Source organism: Anthonomus grandis, chromosome 4 (assembly GCF_022605725.1).
Source record: "Anthonomus grandis grandis chromosome 4, icAntGran1.3, whole genome shotgun sequence".
Classification (NCBI taxonomy): domain Eukaryota; kingdom Metazoa; phylum Arthropoda; class Insecta; order Coleoptera; family Curculionidae; genus Anthonomus; species Anthonomus grandis.
Genome location: NC_065549.1, coordinates 27,494,429 through 27,511,078, shown reverse-complemented (window position 1 = coordinate 27,511,078; position 16,650 = coordinate 27,494,429). Strand labels below are relative to the sequence as shown.

Below are 16,650 nucleotides of genomic sequence, written 5' to 3'. Positions count from 1 at the left end.
GTTGAATGTTTATTATCATAGTAAACAAGACACAAGAGACCAAAAAGTCGTGCATTGGAGGGTGGACATTTTGCTGATGTAGCGGGTGGCCAAATAAGCGAGGTAAGCGGCTGTATCTCAGGACCTGTACATCTGGCAATAATGGATTTTTTTTTATTATTATAAAAGTGATCATGGGAAAATTCTGGAAATTATTTTGAAGTTCCGTATTTCACCGAAAGAGGGCGCAACTAAAAATGAAATAAAAGAAACGTCTTTTTCTCCGAAAACTTAAATATTAACTAGAACTTTTGATATTATTTTTAGTAAGCCTAGATAATTTGCTATAATTTTGGTTTATGAATTATTGACGTACGAACGATAGTAGGGGTGGGAGAAGCTATTGAAAGTGGAATCATTAAAATCAGTGTAAATTCTGAAGCACTTATTCGATTTGAGCAATTCAAAATTTATTTGCAAGATAAATGTAGCTGCTTTAAAAGTCTGATCTCATTGCTACCCTGTTGTTCCTAATAAAACCGCCAGAGGGCGCAATTTGTTATAATTCCAGTTTTTTTTCATTTTGCTCTAAAAATTCAAATTGAATGGTATACTTTTGACATTCTATTTAAAAAGTAAATAAAATTTGCAAAAGTACTGTAAAAACCACATGATGATATCTTTGCTCGTTTTAAAGTTATAGCGAATTAAAGTTTTTTACGCACCGAGCCTAAACTTGTGTGTCCCGCCTAAAAATCTCTAATTAGTATTACCACAACTAGAATACCATGATGTTGTAATAATTAATAAATTATTATAGTAATAATTGATTGATAAATAATAAATTAATAATACCTATGTATCACAGAATAACTGGAAGTTTATGTGACTTTCTTAAGGGATATAATTTTATTAGCGAATTTCTTTTTATACTTAAATTATAGTCCTGAAAAGGACCGATTTTAAACCCATTCATATTTGGTATTTAATGCCTCGATAGGTGTTCAAACTGCCTTTCATCACATTCCAAACAAGCTTCCAATTTTCTTTGCGTGGATAAAAACTGGTGTTTCGATTTCAGCAGCTGATATTTCATTTATTGCACCACGGATTCAGTTTTCCATATTCTGTCTTGTTGTAGGTGGAGTTTGGTACACCATATCTTTTAGTAGTAAAAGTCTAGGCATGTTAAATCGGGTGACCTGGCCGGCCAAGGATATACTCCCCCTTCCGATCCAGCGCCCTTGAAAGTAATTATTTATATGATGCCGCACCAAACGGGAAAAATGTGCTGGGCACCCGTCCAATTGGAAATACATGATCCGTCTTACTTCCAATAAAATAGGCAAGGAATTTGTTAAAAAATGCAAAAAAAAAACATTACCGGTAGGGATGCCGCGAGACACGAGACACGAGATGTCTCGTCTCGTCTCGTCTCGTCTCGAAGTCATTTTATCTCGTCTCGAAAGTATTTTGTCTCGAATTTCGAGACGAGACGAGACGAGATAAAAATGTTCGAGACAAGGCGAGACGAGACGAGACGAGACGTCTCGATATATGTAAAATGCTTCCAGTAATAATTGAGGCCGTATTATGTTCCTTTCTTCTAAGTGAAAAAAAGTGTACCTCAAGAAAAAAAAAGTGCGGAAGGTTGTTCACTAGAAAAAATTTCTGTAAGTTTAAAGAATGTTGTAATTCAATAGACTGGTGATCCTTTTGATAGTTTCCATTCAACTTTAGTGGATGTTTTTGAGTCAACTTTCCCCATGGTGACAATTAGGGAAAAAAGGAGAAGACCCTGGTATAGCAGGGGTCTATTGGTTTCTGGTAAAAATCTTCGGTGTTTGCACTCCATAAGAAAGTTTGCCTTGGACAACTCCAAATTCATATCCTACTTTAATAGATATCGCAAAATTTACCGTGATACAGTGAAATTGGCAAAAAACTTATACTTCTCAAGTAAAATAAACCAATCAAGAAATAAGTCTAGAGAGTCTTGGAAAATTGTTAATGACTTACGTGGCGAACATGGGAACCCTTCTGTTTCTAATAGCACGGTGTCGGCCGAAACACTCAATCATTTTTTCCAGGGTGTTGCTTTGGGTCTATCAATATTATTGCCTCAGTCTGTTGGAGAACCGCGCTCATACTTACACAACATTAAGGTGTCTGAAACATTTTTCTTTAGACCAACAGATTCTAGTGAAATAATGGAAGCTCTATCCTCAATGAAAAATAAGAACTCCTCTGGATGGGATGGGCTGTCACTAAAGGTCCTAACAGCGCTACCGCTACCAACCCTTGATTCTTTGGCTGAGGTGTTAAATGTTTCACTTTCAAGTGGGTCCTTTCCACATTTACTCAAGGATGCCTTGATTATACCATTATTTAAGGGTGGAAACTATGATGACCCATCAAATTTCAGACCCATAGCCCTGCTTCCCACGCTTGGCAACCTTGTAGAAAGATTGGTAAAAACTAGGATGATGGAATTTCTGAAACGGCATAATGTTCTTAACCATCAGCAATTTGGATTCCGGACGAAACTGGGTACATCTGATGCTATTTTCAATTTTTTGGAGAGTCTGTACATGGGGTTGAACGCTGGGGAGAGTGCGGCGGCGGTGTTCTGTGACTTATCTAAGGCGTTTGACTGTGTAAGTCACAGAATACTGCTACAGAAGCTAGAAACCTATGGATTCAGAGGAGTTGCTCTCGACTGGTTTCGTTCTTACCTATCTGGAAGAACACAAAGGGTATTCTTTGACAATGATATGTCATCCCGTCTGAATATGGACGCTGGTGTATCCCAGGGTTCTGTTCTTGGACCAATATTGTTCCTGCTATATGTCAATGATATCTCTCAAATTCCAATTAGGGGCAAATTTACTATCTTTGCGGATGATACAACATTACTTTGGCATGACACTGACACCAAGAGATTAAGGAATATTGTTGATGAAGATTTAATTCTTGTAAAGTCATGGTGTGAATCTAATAGATTAACTTTTAATATTTCTAAAACTAATATTTTAACTTTTAAATGTAACCTTGGAACTGTCACTTTGCAAAATGAAACAATAAGTCCTTCTGAAACATGCAAATTTTTGGGCCTGACGATTGATAAGCAATTAAAATTTGAAAATCATATCTCCTCTTTATTAGGGAAGTTATCATCCAACTGTAATGCTATTAGAGTAATAACACATTCTCTGGGACTTGATGTGGCCAAAATTGCCTACCATGCTCTTATAGAGTCTTATCTGAGATACGGTATTGTGTTTTGGGGTGTGTGCTCTCAGTATTTGTTCAGCTCTCTATTTATTTTGCAAAAAAGAGCCATACGCTATATGTGTGCAGCTCCCTTTCGTAGCCCCTGTAGGCCATTATTTTTAAAACACTCTGTCCTGACATTGCCATGCCTTTTTATTTTAGAGACTGTTTGTCTTATCCACAAAAAATATCGCCATCAACTTGGCCCCCCCCTCCTCGGGTTACAATCTCCGAACAACCTTCTCTTTACCTCTGCCTATCCCAAAAAGTGAGCAGATTAAGTCCTCTTTTGTATACGGGGGCAGAAGGCTTTTTAACCACCTACCCCTTTATATAAGGCTAATAAATTGTAAAAAACGTTTTAGGAAAAATATAAAGAAACTCTTGCTTGCTAAAGCATTTTATTCTGTAGACGAGTTTTTAAATACAATCTTTTGACAGTGAAGAATTTTGCGCAGCGTAATGTGAATTCTTACTACCCTTTCTTTGGGTGTGTTCTATATTCTATGTATGTAAGAATTGTTAAAATTTTTATATTTTTGTAAAAGATTATGTTGTCAACTATATTTAATGTAATTAATAATATTTAACTTTATATAATGCTTTGTTAACAACAGATGATGTTATGTAACAATAAAGCTATTTTTGACTTTAACTTTTGACTTTGACTAATTGGTAAAATTGTCATTAAAATCACGGAATAGGTTTTGATTATTTTTTTATTTCCCCATTATTATACTAATGGGCTTACGATTTGTGTAACAGGTGGTGGGTAGATTGCAAAAATATTCTTAGAATTTAGGGGTATGTTTATTTAAATCGCTTGGACCAGTCACGTCTGTTTTTATTTTAGCTGCGCATTTCTTTTTCAACTTAACGTTTTTATACAAGGTGTGTCATAATATTTTATTGATATTTTTCTGCTGTTAATAGGTATGTTGACAACTGTAGCTTAAATGCATATAAAATATTATTTTCAATATTCCGCTATTGCCGCTTTTATAAAAACACTATGACTGCTTTATATTATTGCTTACTATAGATTGTTGGAAAATGCTCATATAAATATTTTATTAAATCTTAAAAAAATCTTTCCCAACATGCCTACCTGCCCAATTAATTTAAAAATCGAATATGATTTTTTTAACTTTCATACTTAACTACCTATAATATGTTTATTGTTGTCTATTAAATTTTTAAGTTTTATCCTGGGCTTTTACATAGGTATCAGAACTTTTCGAGACAAAACGAGACGAGACGAGATAAGGTCTTGTCTCGACGAGACATAAGCTTGTCTCGTCTCGTCTCGAAAAATATTTGTCTCGAACTTTCGAGACGAGACGAGACAATTCTTAATCTCGTCTCGTCTCGTCTCGTGGCAACCCTAATTACCGGTTAATGTGCCATCAAAAAAATAAGGACCAATAATTTTCATTTCGATAATGCCACACCACACGTTTACACTCCAGCTTGGTGCTTGACTTCTCGCATCCAGCGAGGATTTTCAACCGACCAATAATGCATATTATGCCTGTTGACTTTCCCATCGCTACAAAAAGTGGCTTCATCGGTCCACAGAATCTGTGACAAAAAAATCCCTGTTTTCGCAAATCATTGCTAGTATCCATTGGCAAAAATCAATTCGGCGCTCAAAATCATGTTCGTTTAGAGCTTGATGTAGGATTATATGGAAAGGGTGTAGCCTTAAAATAAAAAGAAATGCCTATATTCGAGAAGAAAATTATAATAAAAAGATGTTTATTACCTTTGGTCTTTAAGTATATTTTGAACAGTAGTTCGAGCTATTCCCAAATCTAAAGATAACGTACGAGTTCCAATATGCCTATTAAATTCTACGTAAGCCAACACATTAATAATGTTTTCTTCAGTTCTTTTAGTAGCGCGACGCCTTCTAAATTTGGGCCGACTAAAACTCTCAGTATCGCGTAGTCGCTGTACCAACCGTGGAAAAATTCTTCTGCCATAATGGCGGCGATCTGGATACCGAAGGACATCCTGTCTTTCAGCTATTGCTGCATTTTAAAAGCACTCAAAGAAAACCGCAATCAAATCCACAGCTTCATTATTTGTCAAAGGCATTTTACAAAAAATCGAGCAAAGAAAATTGAAAACAGATTTAAACTGGCCGTCTAATAAATATTTGACGTTTCCATACAATCCTTTTTAAAAGTTTCTTTTGTTTTTGCCGCCTACTATACGTTAACTAGAGGCCGAGCGCTAGATGGCGGTACATAAGTTTGGACTCGGTGCGTAAAAGAATTTAATTCGTTATAACTTTAAAACAAGCAAATATATCATGGTGCGGTTTTCACAGTATTTTTGCAAATGTTATCAAATTATTAAAAATGATGTCAAAAATATACCATTTAATTTGAATTTTTGGAGCAAAATGAAAAAAACTGGAATTATTACAAATTGCGCCCTTTGGCGGTTTTATTAGGAAGTATAGGGTAGTGATGAGATCAAACTTTTAAAGCAGCTACATTTATCTTGCAAATAAATTTTGAATTGCTCAAATGGAATAAGTGGTTTAGAATTTACACCGATTTTAATGATTCCACTTTCAATAGCTTCCCCCACCGCTACTATCGTTCGTACGTCAATAATTCATAAACCAAAATTATAGCAAATTATCTAGGCTTACTAAAAATAATATCAAAAGTATAGGTTAATATTTAAGTTTTCGGAGAAAAAGACATTTCGTTTATTTCATTTTTAGTTGCGCCCTCTTGCGGAGAAATACGGAACTTAAAAATAATTTCCAGAATTTTCTCATGTCATTCAATAATAAAAAAAATTCCGTTGTTGCCAGATGTACAGGTCCTGAGATACAACCGCTTACCTCGCTTATTTGGCCACCCTGTACTTTAAGGTCGAAATTGTTTATCGAATTATTTGGTTTTTATTTCATGTTGTCGTCCATGGATAATTTTTAGAATGAGTTAAAGATACTTTAAATTTTTTTCTCGAAAACAAAGCCAGATATGAAGATAATAAGATAAGATACGAAAAAATTGTATTTTTAGTTGCTTAAATACAAAAATAAATAAAAAGCTGCAAAACAATTAATTATTGGCCTTGTTTTTTTCTCAACAATAAGCATGTGGTGCCCACTGACACGCCACTGGACCTAATAATTTCAATCTAGTTACAGCTAAATAAGCGTCTTATAACTTCAAATAACTGCACCAAATTTCAACCAAATCGGTTTAAGGATAGTTATAGTATTTTTAAAATACCGTTACCGTTATCCGGAACCTTCAACGCCCTGTATCTCAGAAACAAAGCAACTCCCGACATACGTTTATAGGAACTTTTTTTCATAAAACGACCTAACGATTCAACCTGTATAGTTTCGTACCGTAGTTAGGAAACACCCTGTATAATTTTATAGTAACAAGTATCCAGATTATATTATTAACATCATGTGATAATTACAAGTTTAGGAAATAATCTTTTTATTCTGCACTCCCGAACTTTTAAGAATTAATTTGCTTCTAAGGATCGACGCTATATGCAAAAACACTTTGTTCTATTTTTTAATATCGTTAATAGTTATTTAAAATATACCGTTTAAATCAACAATTAGGAAATTATGAATTTAAAATAGTGATTTTAGTGGCACTGCAAGCTGTGCTGATTAATTGTTGTTATGCTCGTGTTCTTTTTTTTCCCACCTTCTTTTATTCTCCATTTAAGTGCGATAGGAGACTGTAGGTAATGAATCGTGATGAATAATTCTAGCAATATTTAGAAACTGAAAAACTGAATTATTATCTCCACTAAGTGAGGTATTGCAAGACCCGCAATACCTCACTTAAGTAATTTTCCCTATTACGATTCCAGAATATTTCCTTACTACTCAGGTTTTTTACATTTTATAAAAATGCATAACATATAAAGTGCTTGATGGCATCTTCAAAAGGACATATCGAATCAAATTAAAATAAAGTCTTGAAATTCTCTGAGTCTCTAAATGGTCTTTACTTCCAAAATTGTTTCATTTCCGAGATATCGGGGGTAAAGTTAAAAAATATTAACTTGATATTGACTTTTTTTAATTTATCAAATTTTTGAATATATAACTTTTACAAATTTATATTGGAGGTTTTTTTGAGATACAAAACGCGTATATGAGAATCTTTTCATCTTTTTATTCGCACCTACTTTTTTATATTTTTATTCTTAAGGACTTAAAACAGACAAATTATCACGTTTTTAGGCAAAAAATCAAAGTACTTTTATTAAAATTCGCTTAACCTATTTGCACTGCACCACAATATTCATTTTATTTTCAATACAAAAATGAAAATGTTGGTGAATGAAATCTGGTCAAATAATTAGTACTACTAAATAAATTTTTCAAGGTATTAGTTTTTAAATACTGACGTAAGTGTTGGGGTATACTTACAGGAAGAGATTTCCAAGTCAGCGTATACCAAACGAGCAAACATTTGCTGATAATTAGATGATCCTGCGAATCCAATTATAGATGACAACGTCGGATAAGGACTAAGATTAAAGAACAAATTTTTGAAACAATCGATCTAAAACAATCTAAAATTAAGCATCAAGCCCTGGAATTTAGAGGGAGTACTATTAGGACGTAAAACATAAAGAGAAGAACAACTATATCCATACCATGTCCAAAGAGTACAAGACGTTTTGCTTCCAAATAATGGGCTTATGTCGATTTCTTACTACCCAAAAATAAAACAATATGAGTTTTACTAAGCTTACTAACTAATGGAGGAAGTTTTACTAGTAGTATTGGAACTGCAACTTAGACAACGAATATGTTTATTTTGATGAACATTATCATGCGACGAAAATAAGTGATTATTAACATCAGTTTTTAACCTCTGAAATTTTAGTAAATATTTACAAGTTATGTTGTGGTAGTTAGGATGTTAGGGAAGCTTCTATGCGTTAAATGTAGTTTAGGGTTAATATGTGGAATAGAATTATTCGCAAGATTATTATTGGTCTAGTCATTTTATCTCAATGTCTACCTGGTGTGGAGTGTTATTTAGAACAGAGCATCACAAGAAGAAATATTTGTGCTGGGAGAGACTCCATGCATACGAAAATCATTCTAACAATGACAAGGTCATGTAAAAGTGCGTCAATTGTGAACAAGTAATCATGAAGCTGATAATAGGGCAGCTTTCTTAATCTATCAACATCACTTTCAAGTTTTGAAAAATAAAATTAGTGATAATAGATTTTAGGCGTTACTTGTCTGTTAAGCCGGCATGTCCGTGTCTGTCTTGATCTGTTTTAAGCAACTCAAATTTTCAATTATTACAAATATAGATGGCAATTTTTAAGATAGTAACTTTATTGGTATTTTCTACTAGAACCCTTTTTTTATGATGCCTTGTTCAATCAGACTTCTCCTTTATGTCGAAACCATTTATTAAATATTAGGCATTTTTATTAAATATTATGCAAAGATTTTAATAAATTTCTGGTTTTTATGAGCAGTATAATCTCAATTGTGGTGTCATAATTTTAGGAAAATGTTTTCAAATATAAGGGGAACTGTAGAAATGGTAGAGATGATGAAATTATTATTTTTATAAAATCAATAATAATAGCCGATTTTAATTATATTAAATTACATTGATCAGGTACTAATATTAGTAGGACAATAACATATGTCCTTATAATATGGGGTAGAGCCTATAAATCTATTTGAGACGATTAAGAATAATTCAGAACAATATTTGAAAATAATCTAGAGAAAAAGCAGACTATATCCTACCAGTGAGTAACATAATAAAGAAATTAAAGATATATCATTGCTATATTTACAGTGAATATGCTCATTTACCGATAAGAACAAAATACTAAATAATTGAATAATTCACCTTAGGTTTCTTAATTATGTAGCACCAACATTTTATAACTTGTTTCCAATTATGATAAAATTAATAAATAATTTAAAACTGTTTAATAAAAAATATAGGAAATATGTCATTACACATGGGAGTTCCTTTGTTCAGTTACTTTTCGAATATTTATCCTTTAGAGAATATTGTTTTAGTTTTGGATAGTTGTGTGTATTGTGGTGTCGGGAATTGACAAACAGATTTTTTAAACATTTATATTTTCGAATAATTTTTAAATTTCAGTTAAATAATAATAATCGCTACGCCACGTTCGAGAGTTGTATTTAAAAATTTAATTTTTGTTCAAATTTTTAATAAGAAAGGTAAATGAATTTACAATAAAAAATATATGTATGAAGCATTTTGAAATCTTCAAGTTTCAGAGTTATAGCGAAAAGAACAGTTATTAACTATTAAAAGCATTGTTAATGAAACACCTTGAATTAGATTAATATTATAAAAAAAAATTACACCCTTGAAATAAAAATCTTAATAATTAAACATTGATTCATTTTATATCATTCTAGAAACGACCGACCTACCTCAGGAGATAACCCATAAACGAAACGAGAAAATATAATATTGTGGTTGATTATTTATTAAAGTCCTTGATAATCAGTGTAAATGAAGCGAATGCGCGTGAATGTGGCTATTCAAATAGCCGTAAAACCATTTAAGATAATAAAATTGATTGGTTGCATTAGATTGATTGGTTAGCTATTATAGACAATACTTAGAAGGCGACAGTTCTGAATTTCATTTGCAAGAGCAGAGTTTAATATTGGAACTAGAGCTATGCCTTTCATTTATGCAGAAAAACCTCAGATTCAATTGATTTATTAAAAGATGTAAGTTTCACATTTAAACTTTGTACGCTATATCTATTATTTTGGTTCTTATGTTAAAATCGATAATTTTGAACAATTACTAAAAGCTAATGAATAATATTATCAAATAAATTTACTTTAAATAAACTTTGCAATCTTCCTTTGGATATCAATTAAAGTTATAGGTTAAACATTGTTTGTAAATTTTAAAAATTCATGAATATAGGTGCCTTTCCTTTTTAGACTTACTTTACATCGTTATGCTACTTAACCAAAACTAGTATAGTAATTTACTCAAAACATCACTAATTTTTTTTTCAAACAATTTTAACAAAATTAGGCTGTAAGAATTCTTTATGATTTAAATAATTAATTTCCAATAAATTTACTAAAGTTGAGATACTTTACCTGCATTTTTTTTATTGCTCTTGCTAAAGACCCATCATCTATACGAAAATCTAAAAAGCTTTTTCTGTATTAGAACTGTATTAGAACTACTTTTAAAATTTCTTTGTTTATTTGAGAAGAAATATTGAATTCTAATTTATTACTACCTGACTCATTATAAGTTATAATTTTTAACTAAGGGAATAGAAATGACTTGCTACTCTGAGGATGACAACGAATTTGCGAAAAGCCTATGTAATATAGACCTATGTTATGGGTTTTTAAAATCATTAAAATTAACATTTTTGCTTAGTAAATATATAATAGGATTCTTAAATATTTAAAATAGAGCATACTCTTTTTGTTCACTTACACAGTCTAAGGCTGAGACACTCAGAAGATAGCTTGGCAACACCGCAATCCAGTTTAACTCGAAATCTTTCGCCATCTGAAATTTGACAGTTGACAAACCTCAAAAGTTTTGACTGTTTCTACTGTTCGATCATGTGATACGTGATACGTATTAAAAGAAATAAAAAATAGAGAGAATTGTAAAATGTCATATGTTTATTATTTAAGGTTCATAATAAATTTATATCAATAAAATTTACAGCAGTGACATTAGAATGATGGTGTTGCATTGATTATGGTAACGTATTTTAATACTTTTATTCTATGGGGCGCAATACAATATACGACCATTTTATTGAAATAAGTGAAAATATGAAAAACTTCTCGTCTAGTATATGCATGTTGCATGCATGTAACCAACTTTACATTTTAAATATTTTCAAAGCTTTCATTATACAGGGTGAGTGGTGAGGAACGAACCAAAGTCCAGGTGAGTATTGTACACGTGAAATTAATTTTATTAACTCATATGTTCTTATCCGATTCTCATTTGTTGTTAAGTTATAGCGTAATTAAAATGTTTTAATTAGTTTACCGCTTCTTGTCAGAAATGTCTAGGTACCAATTGTTTGGTCCGTTTTGTTGTTCTGACATGTATTACTGTCAGTGTCAGTGTATTTGAGACGGTTATTTTTGAGCTTGTATAGTTAAGGTCGTATAAAATGTCACACATCTTCTTAAATTTAGAATATGCAAATATGTTTTTTATTAACTGCTTTTGTAATATGAATGCTACAGCTGCTATTCCACAGAAAAGAGTAATTAACATGCTTTAGGAGCAAGTTGTTATTATACATACCATTTGCAGCGGGTACAACACCTACAACCGGAAGATTATGTTAGCCGTAAGCAATCTCGTGGTTGGATAAATAATAATTATCCTGTTGTATCGCGCTTACTTTTTACCGATGAAGCACCATTCACTCATGATGGCATCAATAATACTCACAAGTCTGATGTATGGTCAGACGAAAATCCCCACGCAATAGTCTAAACTAATTTTTAGCTCAAAGTTTTCGGTAAACGTGTGGTGGTCGATAGTAATCGATCCACAGATTTTAGAAAATCGTCTCACAGGAGAGAACTACTTATTTTCTTTTGCGAAATTAGTTAAAAACATTATTAGAGGAAGTTCCTCTACACATCAGAATGTAAATGTATTATTAGCACGAGTTCCCGCACATTTTGCTTTTCAGGTCAAGCAATATTTGGACGAAGAGTTTTCAGGACCATGGATTGGTGGTGACTATTGTTTAGGGGGCTTGTTTAAAAATGAGGTATACAAAATTAAAGTCAACGCTCGGTGGGCCCTTATGCGACATATTAGAAATGCGGCAGTGTTTGTCAAAGAAAGACACGAATTACTTAGAAAAGCAAGAAGGGTCCTTTGCAGACAAAGTAGAATGTGTTTAAAGGTTAATGGTGGTATTTTTAAATATTTGTTAAAGCAATACTATAATTAAAACCATATTATTGTAGGAAATTTTGTTTGTTTGTAACTACGTTATATTCTAAAAACAAATGAGAATCCCATAAGAATGTATGGATTTTTAAAAATTATTTTCACTTGTACAATACTCACCTGGAGTTTTGTGCGTTTCTCCCGAGTCACCCTGTATAAACATTAAAAATTAATATGCTACATGCTATTTTTCTTTTCTATTTTGTAAATTTAAGACAGCAGTTTAAAAACCAATGTTATGTTAGTGTTGTTAAAGGGGAAAGGAGGAACAATACTTTATTTTATGTTATACCATGGAAACTATGTGAATGATTTTACTTTTAATCCAGACTGCAGCCATAGGTTGAATTTCATTATGTTTATGCCAGAAAGTGATACTTAAATTAAACCCCTTAAGGTTATTTTTTGTAAAATTCTTTACTTTACTAAAAAACTATTTATAGATAACTCTATTACATATCTGCGTATTACCAACTATGTATCTGCCTTTTAGATATAGAGAAAAAACTGCTAGTAAACAACCAGCAATCGATCTTTTTTCTTCGCTTTTACAATTTGACACCAGCTACCATAGAGTAAGAAAAAGAAAAAAGGGTTCTTTATTTAGTTTTTTTTCTTACTAATTTTTTTTTCTCATTTTATGGCGTTGGCGGCTTGTGGGCTTTTGAACAGGGGAGGGCACTTATTAATTTTTAAGAACATGAATAATTAAAATCGGTATTGTTGTGACCAATTTATAGTGAGTTACTTATTTTATTCGGTATTACGTCACTTATAGGAAAAATTAATTTAGAAAATACTATCTCACACGCTCAAAAATTGAAGAGAAGAAGAAAATAGACTTATTTAGGTATTTAAAAGATATATAAACGTATTTCTTTAATGATATCTTTCGTTATACTTAATTTAATTTAAGTTCAATAAGTTTTAAATACAATAATTTACTTGAGGTATAATAGATTTTATATACCTAGGACCTGAGGTTTAATCTATTAATCTTTGAGCTCGTTTGTCTTTTCAATATCCTACCTAACTTTTTTATGAATATTAAAATTAAGAACGACAAAAACAACGATAAGAGATGTTTTTTTAATAAAAATACCTAATTGAACCAACGTTTGGGTAGTTATATCTACTACCGTTATCAAGGTAAATAAAGTTAAATTAAAGTAAATTCAAAATATGAACAAAATATACTTATATTTTAAATTTCTCGTTAATACTTCTTTTAAAACTTCTTCCTACCTAGTCATAAGCTCGAAATTCGGCTCGATAAGCGAGGAAGTGAAAGATAAATTTGAGCAGTTAGAATTTGAATATCGAGGTGATCGAAGACAGGCTTGTGAATTCGTTTTGCTCGTTCGGCGTTGTTAGCTTTTGTCATTATATTATCAGTTGTTCGTTATTAGTTATTTTTGTTGTTCTTTGTAACGTGGTACTTTATATTATAATAAACTAATATGTCTGAAAGTGAAAGTAACTTTATTCCTACCTTAGATGTGGGATCTAATTCACATCCCCAAGATGGAATTTCTGAAGGACAATGGAATGATATTTTGGAAGTACAAAATCTTAATCTACTTGGATTAATTAAAGCCTCTAAGACACCTGCACAAAGCGGTAAAAATGTTACAACTCTTTTCCTCCCTAAATTTAACCCAGAGGACGACATTGATCCCATGTTCTATACTTGAGCTTTGTTTGGCAGATAATCTATTAGAAGGAAGTGCACTTATAATTGCACTAAGCAAAGCGTTAAAAGGAAAAGCTTGTCAGTGGCTTTCCCAAGTGAACTTTCCCGGAATAACATGGAATCAACTTAAAGACTTGCTTATTGAATGTTATCGTGGTGTTAAAACAACAGCAGGAATGTTAATTAATATACAGAATGATTCATCAAAAGATGCTGAATGCATTAGTACATATGGCAGTAGGTTCATGATCATAATGTCAAGGTGGAAACAAATAAACATCGAAGAAATTGCTGTTTCAACTGTCTTGCTAAATGAGCTAGCAAAGTTACATCGTTTATCGTTTGTAACAAAAATCACAAGGGCTGAATTGCAACAAGAGTTAAAAGCAATATCATACAGTAAACCGAAAGCTGAACCTTTTTTTGACCCAGCAGAGAAAAAAAGGGTAAAATTCGTGCCTAGTATCAAATGCCATTTTTGTGGAAAAATGGGACAGAAGGCCATTGTTGTTTGAAAAAAGATAAGAAAAAGACAGTTTATAAAGGAGACCAATCCACATCGATGTCGAGAGTACTACAGCCCAAATGTTCAGTGACGTATTTCAAATGTGAGGAAAACGGTCATTTGGCCTCAGTATGTTGAAAGAACAACGGCAACAGGGCGAGGGAGAATAGTAAAAAAAATGTTTTCGAAAGGCGAATTAATATGTGTGGGGTTGCGGCTCCATCAGGTATGCTGATTTTATCGGGCGAGTCATACTCATTTTGTTTTGATTCTGGTGCCGAGTGTTCTTTAATAAAAGAAATTATATCAGCAAAATTCTCGGGCAAACAAATAAATAAGCTAGTTATTTTGAAAGGTATTGGAAACCTTACGGTAAGCTGTACTTTACAGTTACTAGCTGAAGTTAAAATAAATAATTATCCTTGTCAGGGTTTTGGAATAAATATGACTTATTGAATGTGAATAATTTTAGTGTTTTTATTATCAAGATGATTAATATTTGCCAAAAGAATTAATTTGAAAGCTCCTTTAAATTTAAATTATGTTATTACTGACATCGTTGCTAATGATAAAAACATTTGTTACATATTTAAAAACATTTTCTGATCATTTATGAAAGGTTTTCCTTTAACTAGGGTTACTACTGGCCAATTAGAGATTAATTGATCCAAGTAAAACCGCTTAACGATGACCATATAGTCCTGATGAAAGACAGGTGGTAAGAAATATTATTAATGAATTGCTTAGATATAAAATTATTCGTCCCAGCTGTTCTCCTTACTCCAGTCTAATGTTACTTGAAAAGAAAAAAAATGGTTCTGACCGTTTATGTGTTGACTTTAGAGAGTTAAATTCTAATACCGTTTCCGATAAATTCTCCTTGCCATTAATATTCAATCAAATCAATCGACTCAACAATGCCAAATACTTCTCATGTTTAGATATGGCTAGCGGATTTCATCAAATCCCTATACACCCTAATTCGATGATGGTTTCTGGGCAATATGAGTTTTTGACAATACCGTTTGGACTCGCCATATGTATTTCAGAAGTGTTCATAAAGTGTTATGCATTAGGAGATTTGGCTAATTCTTTTGTTGTAGTTTACATGGATGATATTATGATCACAGCTTCTACGGTGGATGAAGCATTAAAAAGGTTATCTTTAGTGCTAAACACATTGAGAAAAGCTAGATTTTTGTTCAATATATCTAAATATTCATTTCTTAAGACGAAAATAGAAGATCTTGATTATGAAGTTTCGTCTGGAAAAATTCGTCCAAACCGTCGTAAAAATGAGGCTTTAATGGAATTGCCCCCTCCACAAACTATTACCCAATTAAGACAATTTATTGGACTTAGTTCCTATTTTAGACAATTTATTCCCATGTTCTCCCAGGTTATGGGACCTCTTTATCTGTTAACGTCAGGCAAGAAGGGTTTAGACTGGAAACCTAATCACGAAGAAATTTGGAAAAAGATAATTTTCTGAGTACTGAACCCGTACTCATGATTTTTAATCCTAAGTATCCTATCGAGCTTCTGGCTACAGATGATAAGAGACTGATGCAAAAGATGGATAATAAAAATAGGGTTATCGAATATTTTAGTAAAAGAACTTCTCCATGCAAGTCAAAATATTATTCTTATAGCTTCATTGACCTAACACCGAGAGTCCGAAATTCAATATAGAGAAGACAAGCGAAGGGCTCATGTCGATTTCTTTTTGCGAAATTTATTGAGTCCCAAACCAAAGCCTTCTCTAAATAAAATAGAGGAACAGCATGTAAACCTTGCAGAAATTTCGAATAATTGGCTTCTTACTGATATCTACTATCATGAAAAAACTTCTTAACAATGAACTCCCAGATGATATGTTTCGTCCGACAGGGGCATCGCCAGACCTACAATAATTACTATGATGTAACACTAAAAAAAAAATCAGGTCAAAAATCAACAAAAAACTTACCTTAAGATTCACAAAACGCCTAACGTATAAATACTTTATTGCCATACAAATAGTTTACTGCCACTTCATTGTAAGCTTTGTTTACATAAATGTTAGTTGAATTTTGTTTTTGTGAAATTTTCATTTTTTTAATATTACATCATAGTAAAAAATGCTGGGCGAATTATGTTCGAAATATTTCTCGGCTGCAAAATACAAGCTATGCTAACATAAACCAATGTGATATAAA

The 16,650-nt window shown here is 32.2% G+C and overlaps 1 protein-coding gene across 3 annotated transcripts in view; it reads right to left on the bottom strand.

Moving 5' to 3' along the window:
* LOC126734965 (uncharacterized) overlaps positions 1-16,650 on the bottom strand; it is a 202,465-nt gene that overhangs the window by 136,156 nt on the left and 49,659 nt on the right. Inside the window, exon 2 of one of the 3 annotated variants that reach the window (XM_050438831.1) lies at positions 10,755-10,829. The exons of the other annotated variants lie outside the window; for them this stretch is intronic. Coding sequence (XP_050294788.1) covers positions 10,755-10,829 — 75 coding nt within the window. The remainder of the gene's footprint in view (positions 1-10,754; positions 10,830-16,650) is intronic. 3 annotated transcript variants of the gene reach the window in all.